This window comes from Oncorhynchus mykiss, chromosome 24, assembly GCF_013265735.2.
Source record: "Oncorhynchus mykiss isolate Arlee chromosome 24, USDA_OmykA_1.1, whole genome shotgun sequence".
In the NCBI taxonomy this organism is placed as follows: domain Eukaryota; kingdom Metazoa; phylum Chordata; class Actinopteri; order Salmoniformes; family Salmonidae; genus Oncorhynchus; species Oncorhynchus mykiss.
This window is the reverse complement of record NC_048588.1, coordinates 7,805,553-7,825,822: the sequence shown is the minus strand read 5'-3', so window position 1 is coordinate 7,825,822 and position 20,270 is coordinate 7,805,553. Positions and strand designations below refer to the sequence as shown.

General features: G+C 44.3%; 1 protein-coding gene across 4 annotated transcripts in view; it reads right to left on the bottom strand.

Moving 5' to 3' along the window:
- LOC110503310 (rap1 GTPase-activating protein 2) overlaps positions 1-20,270 on the bottom strand; it is a 106,361-nt gene that overhangs the window by 46,480 nt on the left and 39,611 nt on the right. The window contains exon 1 of one of the 4 annotated variants that reach the window (XM_036962063.1): positions 7,192-7,516. The exons of 2 other annotated variants lie outside the window; for them this stretch is intronic. In XM_036962063.1, the coding sequence (XP_036817958.1) occupies positions 7,192-7,331 (140 nt within the window). In that variant the 5' untranslated portion in view covers positions 7,332-7,516. Of the gene's footprint in view, positions 1-7,191; positions 7,517-20,270 lie in introns of those variants that run through there. One more of the 4 variants, XM_036962064.1, reaches the window with a different exon arrangement.

The window sequence follows — 20,270 nt, the reverse complement described above, 5'->3', positions numbered from 1 at the left end:
AACAGGAGTATAGTAAATCAAGAATAGTCTGACGGGTGACAATATTAGCCTATCACTGAATGATGAATGATGCCCATCTTGTGTGCAGTAAGGCAAGAAATAGAGTATGCCTTTTTTGTGACTTTTTCAAATCAAAGTTGCACACCTCATGTAGCCTGCTTTACAACCGGTGTAAACCCTAACTGGCATACATAAGCAGCACATGAGTTTCAAGTTTGGTGTGCGCATTGCTGCGCTTATAATGTGTAGAAATAGCCTAATAGTTTATCAACACTTTAAGCTAAACGGTCTGATCTGTTGTGTCAGCCTTATTGCTTATAAAAGTTTTTTTGACGCTAGTGGTTTGGGATCTATCGCATCCCACAACTGTCCCAGAAAATGTTTGGAATATTTATTTCTCGCACAGAACAGAATAGTTCGGCTTCAGTACTGTAGGGGGATAGTAGATTGACATAGGCTAGTGCTTTTGCTGTTCGTTAGGCCTACTCATCTTGTTCGCTGATGAAACGGAAATGTGGACGGTTCTAATATCTTCAATATGCACCTGGGAATTAGATAATGACGCGTGCAGTTTCGTCCCCAATGTGTCGGTCTTCACTTGTATTCTGTGAGAAAGACCAGATCACGTGACGGAGAGCCATGTGAGTGCTGGGAGCAGGGAATTATAATTATTATATTCAGCCCAAGGGCACAACCGCCACTGGCCGCCAAAGGCATGTATTTTATAGGGGGCATTACGGCCACACGAAGGGGATGCCGCCGGGAGATTCGAGGCATTGTCACGTGCTTGATGAAGTGTGTACAACCGGCATTAAAAAAACGAAGCAGAGATCAAGGCCTTTTATGCAACTTTTTTCAAATCTTCATTAGAGTCGCATCATGCAGCCTTACAATGTATTAAACATCTAAACATATACCCTAATGTTTGTATCACAACTAAAGTTACATAAATAACTCTACATGAAGTATATAGGAGTATCTGTTTCTTTGTTACCGCTCAACACAGAATAGCGGCATGTGTTCACTTCCTCAAATCGTTTGGAGGAAATATCCTTTCTGTTTTATTCAGCTAATGTTTAATTGTATTCTTCATACTGTAAAATAACGCCACGAAATTCTAAGCAAATCTTGTCTGCTAAATGAACTTGTGTAGTCCACAGCCATATGGCCTAGCCAGATCAGGGACAACTCAGAGTATGCTATTCTGTTCTTCTGAAATAAACTACATTTTCTTCATATCATGTTTCTTTAGACCTGTCTAAAATAAATAATGGTTTTATTGTGAAGGTGCAGGCTATATTACATGGACTTTTTAAAATGTAGATGTTCCAAAGGTCTGCATCAGTGGCTTGTAGTGTGGAAGCCAGGAGATGCTAAATGTGTTTATGTTAAATAACGGACAATTACCGTGAGGTCGGCAGTTATTTGCTTGACGATCACCAGCTGATGGACTTTCATGACTGCCACAGCCCTAGTTGGAATAATACTGTGAAATTGTGAAAATTATGGTCATGACTTTTTAATGTAAGAGCTGTTTGAAAAGACCACCTGAAATGTCTCCCTGTTTTGGTGGGATAGTGTTTTGGCCTGCCTCCTGCCTATTGACATCACCAGGCGGTAAATTAGTTAATAGACCAATAAGAAAGAGAGTTCCAAACCTCTCTACCAATAACAGCTAGTTTTCAGTTTTCCCCTCCCCACTCAGACCACTCCCAGACAGACAGTAGTAGCAAAATTCTGGTTTGAGAAATGTCCCTTTGATTTAAAAAAAACAACAACATTTTAATTGAAAACAATCACAGTAAGGTACTTTATTGTTACCCAGAAATGATTTGATATTGAGATTAAATAAACGACTGCTTTGGAAATTTAAGAGTTGGCTTTGAGTATTGAATTGGCTTTGAGTATTGAATTGGCTTTGTGCATTGAATTGGCTTTGAGTATTGAATTGGCTTTGAGCATTGAATTGGCTTTGAGCATTGCATTGGCTTTGAGTATTGAATTGGCTTTGAGTATTGCATTGGCTTTGAGTATTGAATTGGCTTTGAGTATTGAATTGGCTTTGAGTATTGAATTGGCTTTGAGTACTGAATTGGCTTTGAGTATTGCATTGGCTTTGAGTATTGAATTGGCTTTGAGTATTGAATTGGCTTTGAGCATTGAATTGGCTTTGAGTATTGAATTGGCTTTGAGTATTGAATTGGCTTTGAGTATTGAATTGGCTTTGAGCATTGAATTGGCTTTGAGTATTAAATTGGCTTTGAGTATTGATGTGTTGTGTGCATTAGAGTTAGGGATGTGTGACAGGGAAATTAGGACAGAACACACATGAAAATGCACTCTCTTGCTGTCACACACAAATACACACACACACACACACACACACACACACACACAAATGTACGTACGCACGCACGCACGCAAGTACGCACACACACAAAATAATCGTCAAAACTCTCTACTGCACAGAGAAGCACCATAATCACAGCACAGACTCAAACAGCTGAATCATGACCACCCTCACGCCTGTTCTATGTGACAAGGTGAGAGCCCCTTGAGAGCAAACACGTAGTTGTCCTGAACTGAGAGACACAGCCTTCTGAATGAAGGGAACAGAGCACGCTCTGTTGGCCTGTTATTGACAGACCCTTCAAGGTCAGGAAGTTAGAGGGGACCAAGTGGTGTTAGGGTGCCAGGCCCTTCCAGAACTCACAGAGGAGCTATGGGTTTCATTGCTGACATCATAAAGATTTACATTAATACTGTAAATATACTGCAACAACTTTATTGAGATTGAGATCTACTGTCATAAAAACATTCCTTAACTGACGCGAAAATGTTGTACAGAAAAGCGGTGGTTTTCCCTGTCGACTTCATAAAGGCTTCCAGTTTAACAGCTGTATTTATATGGAGGTCTATTAAAGCGCCATAAAAGTACTCCGCAACTGATAATTATTGCCATCAAAGAAGATTTTCATGCCGACTAACATTTCAGAACCTCGAGCACTTTACTATAAAAGCCTTCCACTGACGTTCTGGATTACGCTGTGCCAAGAAAACAAGGGCAGAAATGACTTGGCAAGCCTTCACATATTTTTAAAAAATTCTCCAGAGCAGATAACATAAAGAGGGAAACCTGTTGAGGTTAAATTGGATTCTCCCTTCTTTCTGTGGTAGCCGTGTTCTGCCTCACTTCCCGTTCCCCCGGCTCCTCCCCCTTATTTTCCTCAGTCCCTTGCTCTCAACCACCCACTGTGAGGGTAAACAGGCCAGGTGTTTCTGTAAGTCAACACCAGTAAAGGTCTCCCCCTCTCTGGGCTCTGGTCCAACCCCATACTGTTATAATAGGAGACCTCAGAGGAAACTCTCGCTCTGTGTGTGTGTGTGAGTGTGAGTGTGAGCGTGTGTGTATGTGTGTGTATGTGTGTGTGTGTGTCTGTGTGTGTGCGTGTGTGTGTGTCTGTGTGTGTGCGCGTGCGTGTGTGCGTGTGTGTGTGTGTGTGTGTGTGTGTCTGTGTGTGTGTGTGTGTGTGTGTGTGTGTGTGTGTGTGTGTGCGCGTGCGTGCGTGTGTGTGTGTCTGTGTGTGTGTGTGTCTGTGTGTGTGTGTGTGTGTGTGTGTGTGGTGTTCCTGGTGTCAGCTCCCAGTTCCTAGTTATTATTATGACATGAAGTTAAATAAAGGAAGTGATCTAATCTAAGTAGGATCTAACCACAAAAACTATATCTGAAATATTCTAATGTGCTTTCAGACAATATACCTAACCCAGACTCTGTCAATGGACCTGTACTGAACTATGGGATATTTCAAATAACCCATCATGCTTTCAACATCTAAAAATCACAATCTGTCAGACAACCCCAACAGACAACATGTGAGAGTTTGAAGAGAGACAGCTGGACAGAGACACAGGTGAAGAAAGAGAAAGATAGAGAGAGAGGGGAGATGAGTGCTCAGGCTAAAAATATCTTCCCCAATCCCTTCACATAGCTGTGCTCTGTAAATAGGGCTCCATGCAATCTGTCAGTGTGCCCATCTCTGGGCACTTCTTAGGGAGACAATACCACCTCATCCATTACACAAGCCACAGCTCACTGGCTCCTTCCCTGGCACTGCCACATGCACACCCTGGCACACACACACACACACACAAACAGGAAAGGAGAACAGAAACACAGACATAAACATCAACAACATCAGCAAACTCACGCAGTCTCCGTGCAGTGTGACATGTAGAGGAGAACGCCATAAGTGTGGAAATTTCAGACACACACATGAAGACCTGAGTGTGTATGTTCTGTGGTATGAAGGTATTAATTGACAAACTGCCAGACACACAGAGGTTCACTGCAATGACTAAAGTCAACGTTACCCTTTTCCCTGTATTGTCACCTCTACCTACTCTGTGCCAGGCTTCCCAGTAGATATTTGCTGATTGTGTGTTTGTTTGTGTGTGTGTATAGGTGTATGCATGCATGCGTGAGTGTGTGTGTGCATGCGTGCTTGAGTAGAATGTGTGTGTGTGTGTGTGCATTAGTAGCATGAGTATGAGTGTGTTTGTGTACGTGCATGAGTAGAACGTGTGTGTGTGTGTGTGTGTGTGTGTGTGTGTGTGTGTAGCATGTGTGCGTGAGTAGCATGTGTGTGTTTCGTTCATGCCTGGAGGGCTAGCAGTGCAGTCTCCTTGTGATCCCCAACAGCTGCTAATCACAACTGTTTTCCTAGACTGGCAGAGTGGGGGAAGGGGAGAAAGAATGAGAGAGGGAGAGGAAGAATGAGCAAAGGGAGGAGGGAAAGGGTGAGTCAGAATATGAAAAGAGGTTGTAGAGAGGGAACTAATAAAAAAAGGTTGTAAGATGCTCAGAAAAGGTCATGCCATGTATCACAGAAAAAAAAACTACAAAAATATTCCACATTATGCTCTTGGATTTCAACATAACAGCCTGGAGCAACAACAAACAATTCCCTGGTTGTAATTAAATGTACTTTACTTCCGGAATTGTCTACATTTAATTTGAACGAATTAACAAATAGCTGCACGGTAGCCTGCAATTCCCTGGTGGGGGGGTAGCAGCCTGTTCACACTCTCATCCATGGCTGTGCCCCAAATGGCCCTCTGGCCTTGGTCAAAAGTCGTGCACTATAGTGAATAATGTGTCATCTGGGACACAGTCCATGTGGGACTAGTAACGGCCAGACTGTATCATCATCAGGCAGCAGTGATCATGGTGTAAGTAAGGATTGAATGTGCTTAACTCCAGTTAGACAGGTATTAACACCCCTCTCAGGGGACCGGAGGAGGGCTGCCAATCAACCAGGAGGAACAAGGAGGGTTAGGAGACAGGAACCCAGAACCCTCAACCCTTCTCAACCGCAACAACGCACTGGACTGACTGGGTTACTATTCTAAGCCAGTAAGCTAGTACAAAAACACACACACACACACACACACACATTCACCCTCTGACTTAAAAATCCTAAGACTTTAAAATCCCACGACTTAAAAACGCTTCTTTAACCTGTCTCCTCCCCTTCGTCTACACTGATTGAAGTGGATTTAACAGGTGACATCAATAAGGTATCATAGCTTTCACCTGGTTTCACCTGGTCAGTCAATGTCATGGAAAGAGCAGGTGTTCGTAATGTTTCGTACACTGTGTACACACACACACACACACACACAAACACACACACACACACACAAACACACACAAAACCTGGGAGCACCATACTGTTCAAATGAACTGGGAACAGCGTACATTGTAAATTCATCATTAAGTGATTTTAAAGAGGAGGACAGCCCCTGTGGACACAATCTAAGGCCCACCACCACTGCTACTTCTCATAGACTATCTGACCAGATGCAGAGACTCATCATCCAACTAACTAACACACAGAACCAATACATCACAATCACTTCCATCTAGGTCTAGTGTGTGTTAATGTTAAGTGTTTACATTATTAGTGACGTCCGCCGTGCCGTAACTGCAGAGTACGCGTTTGTGAGACGGTGCGTTTGTGAGACTGTGCGTTTGTGAGACTGTGCGTTTGTGAGACTGTGCGTTTGTGAGACTGTGCATTTGTGTTAGTGATGTCTTGTTGAAAAGCAGCACAGACTCATTGTGTGTGTGCGTGCATACAAGTTGTTCCTTAACATTGGTTTTTAACATAAAGAACCTCAGGGCACCGTGTCCCCTGTTGCCTTGGTGTTGTGAAATAAACCTCCTCTCACAGCCATGCTATTTCTGCTTTCCAAAGGAAAGCCGTGATCGACGGGCAAAAACAACAGAACGTACCTGTACCTGTACAGTCTCTCTCTCTCTATTAATTACTATTTACTGTTGTCACCTGACATTTGCATCATTGGCAGTCCCACTGTTAACAACATACAATAAGTCACCTGTAATATATAGACGCACGCACGCACGCACGCACGCACGCACACACACACGCACACACACACACACACACATTCCCATTAAACTGACATCACCGAGACCTCTCCCTTTGAGTCACTAACACTCAACTGCTTTGGTCTGCTGGTCTGTTGACATTGAGGACAGCCTATCCCTTCCTTTTAAACTCTCCAGACCAGTTTGAGTCTTCAGCAACTGTTCCATTGTGTTCTCGAGACAGTACAGAGAGAGGGGGGGGGGGGGGGGGGGGGGGGGGGGGGGGGCAAATGGAAGCCATACCTACATAGAGACATATACTGTAGCATTAAACAACACAGTACGTTGGATCCTGAGTGGAGTGGCTCGAGCTATATAGCTGAGGGTACAATAGGTTGAAGAGGGACTCATAGCGCTCTCTCTCTCTCTCTCTCTCTCTCTCTCTCCTCTCTCTTCCTCTCTTTTCTCTTTTGCAAGCGCTCAAATGACACCTCCTAACCTTTAACTTCGCTCTCTCTCTCCTTTAATTTTACTGACCCAGATATGCACATACAGACACCAGTGGTGTCAAGAACAACACACACACACACACACACCATCCACACAAAAGACAAGGACACAGACAAACACAAGGCACAGACAAGCATTGACCTGTGTATAGAAACAGCACTTATAGTCAGGCAATAGAAGTTGCTCTGAAAGCTTGACTTAACACCGCAGTGCAGAGTGTGAGCCTCTGAGACAGGCAGGCAGCCAACCAGACCAGCCAGGAGACCAAACAGCAGATAAAGTTCACCCACCGCTCTCTCTCCTTCTCCCTCTCTCTCTCCTTCGCTCGTCGCGACTTTTGCAGGAGTCCGATTAGAATCACCGCAGCCCGGATCCCAGCCTTTTTAGAGTGGACCCTCGGAGGAGCGGGCTCAGGAGTGGAGCCTGACATGGTGTCTGGTTGTGGTTCTGGATCCAGACTGTGTTGTGCTGTAGTCCCTGATGGGTTAGTGGTCCTAACGGACCACACTGTACAGCAGCACTGCCACACACAATGTCACCGGCACAGGCAGACTGACTGTATTTCTGCATCTCTGTCTACCTCTTTCTTTCTCATGCGCTCTCCCTCTCCCTCACTCGCTCCCACCTTCCCGGCTCTCTATCCCTGCCCACCTCCGCCTGATAGGCAGGGCTTGGTGTAGGCTCTGCCCCTTTCTCCTCCTCCTCCCTCACTCTCTGTGTGCTTTCACAGTCTTGACTGCATTCGCTTGCACATTACTGCTATGTGCTATTTGAGATTACTGCTATGTCCTATTTGAGATTACTGCTATGTGCTATTTGAGATTACTGCTATGTGCTATTTGAGATTACTGCTATTTGAGGTTACTGCTATGCTATTTGAGATTACTGCTATGTGCTATTTGAGATTACTGCTATGTCCTATTTGAGATTACTGCTATGTCCTATTTGAGATTACTGCTATGTGCGATTACTGCTACGTGCTATTTGAGATTACTGCTATGTGCTATTTGAGACTACTGCTATTTGAGATTACTGCTATGTGCTATTTGAGATTACTGCTATGTCCTATTTGAGATTACTGCTATGTGCGATTACTGCTACGTGCTATTTGAGATTACTGCTATTTGAGATTACTGCTATGTGCTATTTGAGATTACTGCTATTTGAGATTACTGCTATGCCTTGTTTAAGATTACTGCTATGTGTGATTACTGCTATGTGCTATTTGAGATAACTGCTATGTGCTATTTGAGGCTACTGCTATTTGAGATAACTGCTATGTTCTATTTGAGGCTACTGCTATTTGAGATTACTGCTATGTGCTATTTGAGACTACTGCTATTTGAGATTACTGCTATGTACTATTTGAGGCTACTGCTATTTGAGATTACTGCTATGTGCTATTTGAGACTACTGCTATTTGAGATTACTGCTATGTACTATTTGAGATTACTGCTATGTGCGATTACTGCTACGTGCTATTTGAGATTGCTGCTATTTGAGATTACTGCTATGTGCTATTTGAGATTACTGCTATGTGCGATTACTGCTATGTGCTATTTGAGATTACTGCTATGTCCTATTTGAGATTACTGCTATGTGCGATTACTGCTATGTGTTATTTGAGATTACTGCCATGTGCGATTACTGCTATGTCCTGTTTAAGATTACTGCTATGTGCGATTACTGCTATGTGCTATTTGAGATAACTGCTATGTTCTATTTGAGATTACTGCTTTACGAGATTACTGCTATGTACTATTTCAGACTACTGCTATGTGCTATTTGAGATTACTGCTATTTGAGGTTACTGCTGTGCTATTTGAGATTACTGCTATGTGCTATTTGAGACTACTGCTATTTGAGATTACTGCTATGTGCTATTTGAGACTACTGCTATTTGAGATTACTGCTATGTGCTATTTGAGACTACTGCTATTTGAGATTACTGCTATGTGCTATTTGAGATTACTGCTATGTCCTATTTGAGATTACTGCTATGTGCTATTTGAGATTACTGCTATTTGAGATTGCTGCTATTTGTGCTATTTGCCATATTGTATATAACGTATGCCTAATGGCTTGTCATTTTGTCATCCTTTTTTCCTATCTAATCTCTTCTGTGACCTTGTTCGATTTCACCTCTAGTTTTTTCACACACTCTCTCACTTTGGTAAATCTCAATTTAAACAGCATATCAGAAGCCTTCTGCGGTTGCCAAGAACATTGGAATTGAAGCGTAACTGCACAGAACAAATAGAAGACAGGCTTAGAGAAATTACAAACCAAACGCTAGTAACTCTCTCTCCATCTCTCTCTCGATCTCTGTCTATCTCCATTTCTCTCTCTCCATTTCTCTTTCCTCATCTACCTCAATTTCCCTCTCCCTCCACCTCTTTCTCTCTCTCCATCTCTCTCTCTTTCTTCCATGAATCCCTCTTTCCATCCATCAATTTCTCTCCCTCCCTCCATCTCTCTTCCTCCGTCCATCTCTCTTTTCCTTGCCCTCCCTCCAGCTCTCTTCCTCTCTCCCTCCCTTCATCTCTCTTCCTCTCCCTCCATCTCTCTTCCCTCCCTCTCTCTTTCTTCCATGCATCCCTTTTTCCCTCCCCAATTTCTCTCCGTTCCTCCATCTCTCTTCCTCTCTCCCTCCATCCATCTCTCTTCCTCTCCCTCCCTCCCTCCATTTCTCTTCCTCTCTCCCTCCGTCCATCTCTCTTCCCTCCATCTCTGTCTGAGACCAGCTGATGCTCTAGCTCCGCCCCCAAAGCTTGGCAAACACGAGTCACCATCATTCTTACCCAGAACCCACTGCAGCCAGCGAGACATTATTTTCTGTTCTCTCTCCCTCCTTGTCTTTCCCTCTCCTCCTTTGGCCACCTGTTTGCCTTTCATCTTCTCTCTGTTTGACAGCTCAATGACTTGCATGAATGGTGGTGTTTCTCACCAACTCTCTCTCCCCTCCTATTGTCTGCTGTCTGTACAGTGCAGTACAGTAGAGTACAGCACAGTGTCCACTCTCGCATTGCACTCCCATAGGCCCTCCTGGATGGACAAAGGCTTTCTGTGTCTGTCTGTCTGTCTGTGAAGCCGCAAGTGTCTTCACAGGCTCAACAGTGGAGGGTCCATAGACACATGTACAGTTGAAGTCGGAAGTTTACATACACTTAGTATTTCAAGGCCTAGCTTCAAACTCAGTGCCTCTTTGCTTGACATCATTGGAAAATCAAAAGAAATCAGCCAAGATCTCTGAAAAATAATTGTAGACCTCCACAAGTCTGGTTTATCCTTGGGAGCAATTTCCCGTTCATCTGTACAAACAATAGTATGCAAGTATAAACACCATGGGACCACGCAGCTGTCATACTGCTCAGGAAGGAGATGCATTCAATCTCCTGGAGATGAACGTACTTTGGTGCGAAAAGTGAAAATCAATCGCAGAACAACAGCAAAGGACCTTGTGAAGATGCTGGAGGATACCGGTACAAAAGTATCTATATCCACAGTAAAACAAGTCCTATATCGACATAACCTTAAAATGTCGCTCAGTAAGGAAGAAGCCACTGCTCAAAAAACGCCATAAAAAAGCCAGACTACGGTTTGCTGCACATGGGGACAACGATCATACTTTTTGGAGAAATGTCCTCTGTTCCGATGAAACAAAAATATAACTGTGCCATAATGACCATCGTTATGTTTGGAGGAAAAAGGGGGAGGCTTGCAAGCCGAAGAACACCATCCCAACCGTGAAGCACGGGGGGTGGCAGCATCATGTTTTGGGGGTGCTTTGTTGCATGAGGGACTGGTGCACTTCAAAAATAGATGGCATCATGAGAGAGGAAAATTATGTGGATATATTGAGGCAACATCTCAAGACATGAGATCAGGAAAATAAAGCTTGGTCGCAAATGGGTCTTTCAAATGGACAATGACCCCTATGATACTTCCAAAGTTGTGGCAAAATGGTTCAAGGACAACAAAGTCAAGGTATTGGAGTGGCCATCACAAAGCCCTGACCTCAATCCTATAGAAAATGTGTGGGCAGCACTGAAAAAGTGTGTGCGAGCAAGGAGGCCTACAAACCTGACTCAGTTACACCAGCTCTGTCAGTAGGAATGGGCCAAAATTCACCCAATTTATTGTGGGAAGCTTGTGGAAGGCTACCCGAAACATTTGACCCAAGTTAAACAATTTAAAGGCAATGCTACCAAATACTAATTGAGTGTATGTAAACTTCTGACCCACTGGGAATGTGATGAAATAAATAAAAGCTGAAATAAATCATTCTCTCTACTATTATTCTGACATTTCACATTCTTAAAATAAAGTGGTGATCCTAACTGACCTAAAACAGGGAATTTTGACTTGGATTAAATGTCAGGAATTGTGAAAAACTGAGTTCACATGTATCTGGCTAAGGTGTATGTCAGCTTCCGACTTCAACTGTACGTGGACAACACAGCATGAGAGCCAACAGACGTCATACAGTAAATGGATAATAGTGTGTGGGAGGTTATGGTATGATAATGCCTGTCTATGAGCTTGGTATGCCGTTGGTATGTATTCTGTTAGTGAGAATGGATGTTTGTTACTATAGGTGGAATAGCTCTTATAACAAGTGGTGATATCCTGTATTGTTGATCAAAACAACAACTTTTGGATCCCTACAATTATATGTATATATATATATATATATATATATATATCAAATACGAGCGATCCTCTGTAGCTCAGTTGTTAGAGCAAGGAGTTTGCAATGACATGGTAGTGGGTTCGATTCCCAGGACCACCTCCACGCAAAATGGCTTATTCATATGATGAATTAATCATTGATTTCTAATAGCTCTGATATTTGCCCTGCCCCTTCAGTCTCCCTTGGAAATCAGGGCCTCATCAGGAATTCACCCTGGTTAAGCCTCAATGCAGCAGTGAGGGGGCTTTCAACCCTTAAAGTCTGAACCCAAAAGAAACAACAAAGACAACAAATGTAACAGCAATAAAGGTAGAGGTACTAGATCCATCTGCATAGCATCTCCAGTGTTCTGTCTATGTCATGGTAACGCTGTGCCAAGCCCTAATTTGCCTACCGACACCTGTCCCCTTGGCAACCCCAGTGAGACTTAGGAGACAGGAGGAGACGAGGGAAATCATTTTGTTGTTTTGTTGTTGCTGCACAATTAAGTTAATGACCACTTTTTAGTGATTACGAAAAGATTGTTGAGATGTGTGGTTGAGTAGCACATAACAGTCATAACAGTATATGAGTCATGTCAAGGTGAAGTCACTGTTTTACCCAATTAACTACCCATGTTTATTGACTTTCATATGCTTTATTACATGTTCGAGACTCATATATCTGTAGAGCTTGTCAGGGATCTGTATCCCAGCTGAGGATTCTCCAAGCCTCCCCTGTGTGTGTGTGTGTGTGTGTGTGTGTGTGTGTGTGTGTGTGTGTGTGTGTGTGTGTGTGTGTGTGTGTGTGTGTGTGTGTGTGTGTGTGTGTGTGTGTGTGTGTGTGTGTGTGTGTGTGTGTGTGTGTGTGTGTGTGTGCGTGCGTGTGAGTGTGTGGGCGTGTGCGTGTGTCCGCGTGCAGATGTGTGTGTGTCAGTGAGGCTCTGGGGCGACAGAGAGAGAGACAAACAAGCTCCCACTCCTCCCACCCGACTGGAGAGCCAGGTTCCACAGGGGCTTCTGTAAACACATGAATACACAGACTTCACAGACCTCAGCCCTCCCATTCCCTCCTCACATGATGCCTCCTCCTCTCCCAGTCCCACCCTGAGTCCTCTCCCCCACCAACGGTGCTCTCCTGTGGGGTGGACCATTTCATGCGCCTCCTCCATCACGGTGGATCACTCAGGGGTTTGTTGTGCTTGTACGTCAGCAGGTGGGAAGTGGGACGCCTGTATCCCAGACTGAACACAACCAGAAGTGACTGTGACAGCCACCGTTCCTGTTTGGTACACACACATAGAGACTGACACACGCATGCACACACATACTAAGCACTCATCCCAAGAGTGCACACACACACACACACACACACACACACACACCTCCCCCAGTGTGTAACAAATGAAAATATCGTCGTCACACACAAACAGCAGGGTGAGACTGCAATGCCAGCCAGCCATCCTACCACCACACTATGCCACGTCACAGTGTCACACAAACAGCAGGGTGAGACTGCAATGCCAGCCAGCCATCCTACCACCTCACTACGCCAAGTCACAGTGTCACACAAATAGCAGGGTGAGACTGCAATGCCAGCCAGCCATCCTACCACCTCACTACGCCACGTCCCAAAGGCAAATCAAATTGTGTTCGTCAGATGCTTCCTAAACAACAGGTGTGAACTAACAGTGAAATGCTGTGTCTCATAAAATAAAGAGATGCCACTATCACTACGCCATCTCATTGTCCATGCCACCCAGCGTAGAAACACACACGCATACACACACCACGGATTCCACACCAAGAATTTGGCATAGGGGAGAGATGACCTTCACAGCTGGTGCAGAGGAGCACCCATCTCTGTGGACTACAAACGAGTGCTTCGCTTACACACTTAACTCAGCACTTTCCCTCTCTCCTCGCCCCTCCTCCACCCGCTGCTCCCTCGCTCCCCTCTCTCTCTCTTCATCTCACACTTCTAGTGTGACAACTCCTCACGAGACAGCCACAGCCTCTCAAGAACGGGAGTAAACCAAATGATAAAAGATGACACTCTCTCTCTCTCACACACACACACACACACACACACACACACACACACACACACACACACACACACATCCTCTCGAACAAGGTGACTGCGGCCATGGGACTGTAGGATTTCATGACCAAAGGTCGGTGCCAAACTAAACTAACAGGCCCAAAATAGCGGCGGACCGCACAGGGCTAACATGTGGCTCTGGAGCCCAGCCCATTCAAGGAGTTCTGTTTTCACTCCAGCCCTATCGGCACTGGTGCCGGGATCTTTACAGCTCTCATCGAGATGTGGCCAACTAGCTCATTGAGATGTGGCCAACTAGCTCATCGAGATGTGGCCAACTAGCTCACTGAGATGTGGCTATCTAGTTCATTGAGATGGGGCGAGCTAGCTCATTGAGATGTGCCTAGCTAGCTCATTGAGATGTGGCGAGCTAGCTCTTTGAGATGTGGCTAGCTAGCTCATTGAGATGTGGCGAGCTAGCTCATTGAGATGTGGCTAGCTAGCTCATTGAGATGTGGCGAACTAGCTCATTGAGATGGGGCTAGCTAGCTCACTGAGATGTGGCGAGCCAGCTTATTGAGATGCAGCTAGCTTCTCATCGAGATGTGGCTAGCTAGCTCACTGAGATGTGGTGAACCAGCTTATTGAGATGTGGCTAGCTAGCTCATTGAGATGTGTTAAATAATCAATACATCATCAATATATCACAACCTGGGGAGTCAATACACTCTATTATGAAAAGGTTACAGTGTAGTTACGACCACGTAATCTGATTGGTCAAACGTGCATTCCAGCCACGATGTTATTGAGCCAAACATCAATGCTAGCCTTTGTGTTACTGAAAAATGACCAAATATGGGAGGTAGAGAGCGAGCCATGAGCCACGGTGACTAATGAGCACTTAGAATCCAGAGATACAGGCTCGATACAGACTGTATACACAGAAACACATTCATTTCTGACATAACATATCATTGACATGCAAGAGGATGAAAGAACATCATAGACATTACATACAGTATGTGTCTGTTTCAGGAACTGCCTCGTCTTTGTTGTAAAATGTTCCTCTCTTATTTCAAAGGTTTTCTCTACATTTTCTCTTGACAGCCTGTCTGATGAAGTAGCCTCTTTTCAAGAGGCAAGTGGACAACGGCAGAACTTAAACCCTCCCTGGGGCTAACACACTTGTGGATAGGTGTGCCAGCTTTTCATCATCATCACACGCGTGCGTGTGTGTGTGTGTGTGCACGCAGCGTGCGTGCGTGCGTGTGTGTGTGTGCGTGTGCATGCGTAAAGTACACCGTGCTTCATGTAGGATATGCAGTGCATTCAGAAAGTATCAACATTCAGACAACACCCCATAATGACAATCAACAACTGGTTTTTAGACATTTTTAGACATTTTTGCAAAAGGAAATATTACATTTACGTAAGTATTCAGACCCTTTCCTCAGTACTTTGTTGAAGCACCTTTGGCAGCAATTACAGCCTTGGGTCTTCTTGGGTATGTAGATCCTCTCAAGCTCTGTCAGGTTGGATGGGGAGCATCACAGCTATTATCAGGTCTCTCCAGAGATGTTCGATCGGGTTCAAGTCTGGGCTCTGGCTGGGCCACTCAAGGACATTCACAGACTTGTCCTGAAGCCACTCTTGTGTTGTCCTGTTGGAAGGTGAACCTTTGCCACCAGTCTGAGGTCCTGAGCGCTCTGGAGCAGGTTTTTATCAAGGATCTCTCTGTACTTTGCTACATTCATCTTTCCCTTGATCCTGACTAGTCTCCCAGTCCCTGCTGCTGAAAAACACATCATGATGCTGCCACCACCATGCTTCAACGTAGGGATGGTGCCAGGTTTCCTCCAGAGGTGAAGCTGGGCATTCATGCAAAATCTTGGTTTCAGGCCAATCTTGGTTTCATCAAAATCTTGTTTCTCACAGTCTGAGAGTACTTTAGGTGCCTTTTGGCAAACTCCAAGCGGACTGCCATGTGCCTTTTACTGAGGAGTGGTTTCCGTCTGACCTCTCTACTATAAAGGCCTAATTGGTGGAGTGCAGCAGAGATGGTTGTCCTTTTGGAAGATTCTCCCATCTGCGCAGAGGAACTCTGGAGCTCTGTCAGAGTGACCATTGGGTTCTTGGTCACCTCCTTTCTCCCCCGATTGCTCAGTTTGGCCGGGTGGCCAGCTCTAGTAAGAGTCTTGGTGGTTCCAAACATCTTCCATTTAAGAATGATGGAGGCCACTGTGTTCTTGGGGACCTTCAATGCTGCAGCCCTTTTTTGGTAACCTTCCCCAGATCTGTCCCTCGACACAATTCTGTCTCGGAGCTCTATGGACAATACCTTCAACCTCACAGCTTGGTTTTTGCTCTGACATGCATTGTCAACTGTGGGACCTTATATAGACAGGTGTGTGCCTTTTCAAATCATGTCCAATTCATCACAGGTGGACTCCAATCAAGTTGTAGAAACATCTCAAGGATGATCAATGAAAACAGGATGCACTTGAGCTCAATTTGTTTTATTTTTTCATTTAACCTTCATTTAACTAGGCAAGTCAGTTAAGAACACATTCTTATTGACAATGACGGCCCACCGGGGAACAGTGGGTTAACTGCCTTGTTCAGAGGCAGAACGACAGATTTTTTCCTTGTCAGCTCGGGGATTCGATCCAGCAACCCATACTGTCATACAGTATCTCACAATGTAAACACTAAGTTAACGTGAAAGGGAATGCAACGCAATATTATAAGAAACATTATAAACTGGGTGGTTCGACTGCTGAATGCCATGAATGCTTTTATCTCCCTCACCAACTTCAAACATCTGCTATCTGAGCATCTAACCGATCGCTGCAGCTGTACATAGTTTATCGGTAAATAGCCCACCCAATTTACCTACCTCATCCCCATACTGTTTATATTTATTTACTTTTCTGCTCTTTTGCACACCAGTATCTCTGCCTGTACATGACCATCTGATCATTTATCATTCCAGTGTTAATCTGCAAAATTTTAATTATTCGCCTACCTCCTCATGCCTTTTGCACACAATGTATATAGACTCTCTTTTTTTTCCTTTTTTCTTTCTTTTTCCCCCTTTTTTCTACTGTGTTATTGACTGTATGCTTCTGTATTCCATGTGTAACTCTGTGTTGTCTGTTCACACTGCTATGCTTTATCTTGGCCAGGTCGCAGTTGTAAATGAGAACTTGTTCTCAACTAGCCTACCTGGTTAAAACCTGTTATGGCTGCTGTCCCTGTACAGGGATCAACATCAGCAGAAATTTCAGAGTGACAACTAATAGTACTCGATACAACTCAAACTTTCATTAAAACACACATGCAGGGTACTCAATTAAAGCTACACTCGTTGTGAATCTAGCCAACATGTCAGATTTTTAAAATGCTTTTCGGCGAAAGCATGAGAAGCTATTATCTGATAGCATGCAACCCCCCAAAATACCTAAAGGGGACGTAAACAAAGGAATTAGCGTAGCCGGCGCTACACAAAACGCATAAATAAAATATAAAACATTCATTACCTTTGACGAGCTTCTTTGTTGGCACTCCTATATGTCCCATAAACATCACAATTGGGTCTTTTTTTCGATTAAATCCGTCCATGTATACCCAAAATGTCCATTTATGAAGCCCGTCTGATCCAGGAAAAAACTGCTTTCCAAAACGCAACGTCATTTTTTTTAATTAAAAAAGTTGCCTATAAACTTTGACAAAACACTTCAAACTACTTTTGTAATCCAACTTTAGGTATTAGTAAACGTTAATAATCGATTAAATTGATCACGGGGCGATCTGTATTCAATAGCAGCAAGTCTTGAAATCATGGTCCATATTCTCTCTTCCATAACTTCCTCCGGTGTACTCAACGACAGGAAGTGCCTATTCCTCATTTCACCAAGGATTAACTTCAACCAAATTGCCAAGTCTGGCGACATCGTGTGGAAGCTGGTCGCTATCTATTTTCCCTTGCCTTAGACAATACAGAGACTGGCGGAGGGATTTTATTTATTTTTTATTTTTTTGTGAACAGTTTTCCTTGGGATTTTGCCTGCTACACACGTTCTGTTATAGTCACAGACATGATTTAACTTCAGAGTGTTTTCTATCCACACATACTAATCATATGCATATACTATATTCCTGGCATGAGTAGCAGGACGTTGAAATTTTGCGCGATTTTTAACAAAAAGCTGAAAAAATTCACAGCCTCCTTAAGGAGTTTTAAAGGTGAAATAAATAAAAAATGCTGATTGGCTGAAAGCCATGGTATATCAGACCGTGTACCATGGGTATGACAAAAAAAAAAAAAGACAATTTATTGTTTTAATTACGTTGGTAACCAGTTTATAATAGCAACAAGGCACCTCAGGGGTTTGTGATATATGCCCTTAGCCGTGGTATATTGGCCATTTACCACACCTCCTCGGACCTTATTGCTGGAAATCATATCAACAATACTACATGCAAATGTAATAACATGATGTTATGACTGTATTAACATCAATTCTACTATGTAAGGGCATAAGGGCATATTGTTGTGTCAAATGGAACATCTATTGAAACACACATTATAAAATACAGTGACTCAAGACATATAGAGCCTCTACAATCCAATTCCTAGAGATTTTGCCCTCAAGCTGAGCTGTTCATTAATTCCGCTTTAGTGAGTGGGACACACTGTGGTAACGACTTGGCGCTCTGAACATACTGTAGACCTGCCCTGTGACCATGTGTCAGTACCATGACTTCAGCCCTCTCTCCTCCCCCCCCCCCCCCCCCTCTCTCTCTTGATCCACGTGACTCTCTCCATCTCTTTTCTCATCTCTCTTTCTCTCTGCCTCTACCTTTCCATCCATCCCTACCCATATCTCTTTCCATCTCTCGCTCTGCCTCTATCTTTCCATCTCTCACTCTGCCTCTATCTTTCCATCTCTCACTCGGCATCTTTTTCTGTTTATTTCTCCCTTCCCCCTCCATCCCGCCATCATTCCTCATAGAGAGGGAGCCAGGGGCTGAGCGAGCCAGAGAGCCAGGGGCTGCTGAGTCCGCCAAACAAGACACCATGTGTTTGTCAAGAAGCGACAGATGGCAAGGGAGGTGAGAGGGAGGAGAGGAGAAAGTTTAGGCTTGACAAATAAGTCTTAGATGTAGTAGCGCCGGAACTTTCCATTGGGGGAACAAGAGTCAGTTTCAGTCCCAGGGAAGGATGAGGTGACTTCGACATAAGGTGACTTGTTTCCCCATCACCCAATGCCTTTCCAGTGTCTATGAGTGCCACAAACTCAGAATGTTGTAATTTTTTGAAGGTGATTTACTAGATGGGAGGACTGTGTTCTTGCCCCAGTTTCACCTGAGGCTCTGAACAGCTGCCTACTGTGAGTAACACTGGCCCTGCTAAGCCAGGGGGCGCCATCAGGGTACTTTCTAGAGCTACAATGACACACACACACACACACACACAACTTCCTCCTGGGCCCAAGCCAAGGGATATAAGAGCAATATCTGTTCTCTCTCATGCTCTCTTTCTCTCTCCCTCTCTGTTCTCACTTTCCCCTCTCTCCCACATCTCTCCCTCTCTGTTCTCACTTTCCCCTCTCTCCCACATCTCTCCCACATCTCTCCCGCTCTGTTCTCACTTTCCCCTCTCTCCCACATCTCTCCCTCTCTGTTCTCACTTTCCCCTCTCTCCCACATCTCTCCCTCTCTGTTCTCACTTTCCCCTCTCTCCCACATCTCTCCCTCTCTGTTCTCAATTTCCCCTCTCTCCCTCATCTCTCTCACTCAGTTCTGCTCTGAATCGCAAAGGGCCGTTTGCTGGCTGGCTGGCTGGCACCACTTCATCACTCTCACAGTGCCTCACCTAATGGCCTCACCTCAGCCCAGACGACCATTAGGACCCCTGCTCTGCTGCTGGGTGCTAACAGCACTGCCTGTCTGACACCCCATCCATCATGGGTCAATCGGTGCCCTCTGTAGCCAGTCAATGTGACGGAAACCTCTGGAGACAACCCCTTTGGACAAAATCTCAAATGATGCCCTATTCCCAGACATAGTAGTGGACTACTTTGGACCAGACTACTCTATGGGGAAACGGGTCGTCATTAGAGAGCATCCTCTGTGTCATCAGTGCCAACGCATGGATCTGTGACCTCTCAATTTCTGCACAGGAATATGAGGCAAAGGTTCCCCAATCCCCTTTATACAACCTTCCAAGGCACCAGTTGATTAATCTACACAAGCAAACAAAATCGAATCAAATGAAATGATATTTTTCACATGCTTCCGAAACAACGGGTGAAATGCTTAGTTACGGGCCTTTCCCAACGGTGCAGAGAGAAAAATATAGAAAAAATAATAAATTGGAATGATTAAATATTGAGTAACTTGGCTGTATACACCGGGTACCAGTACCGAGTCGATGCACAGGGGTAAGAGGTAATTGAGGTAGATATGTACATATCGATAGGGATAAAGTGACTAGAGAGTAGCAGCAGCGTATGGTATGAGTCAAAACAGTTAGTGCAAAGAGGGTCAATGGAGATAGTCCGGGTAGCTATTTGGTTAACTACAATATTTAGCAGTCTTATGGCTTGGGGGTAGAAGCTGTTCAGGGTCCTGTTGGTTCCAGACGTGGTG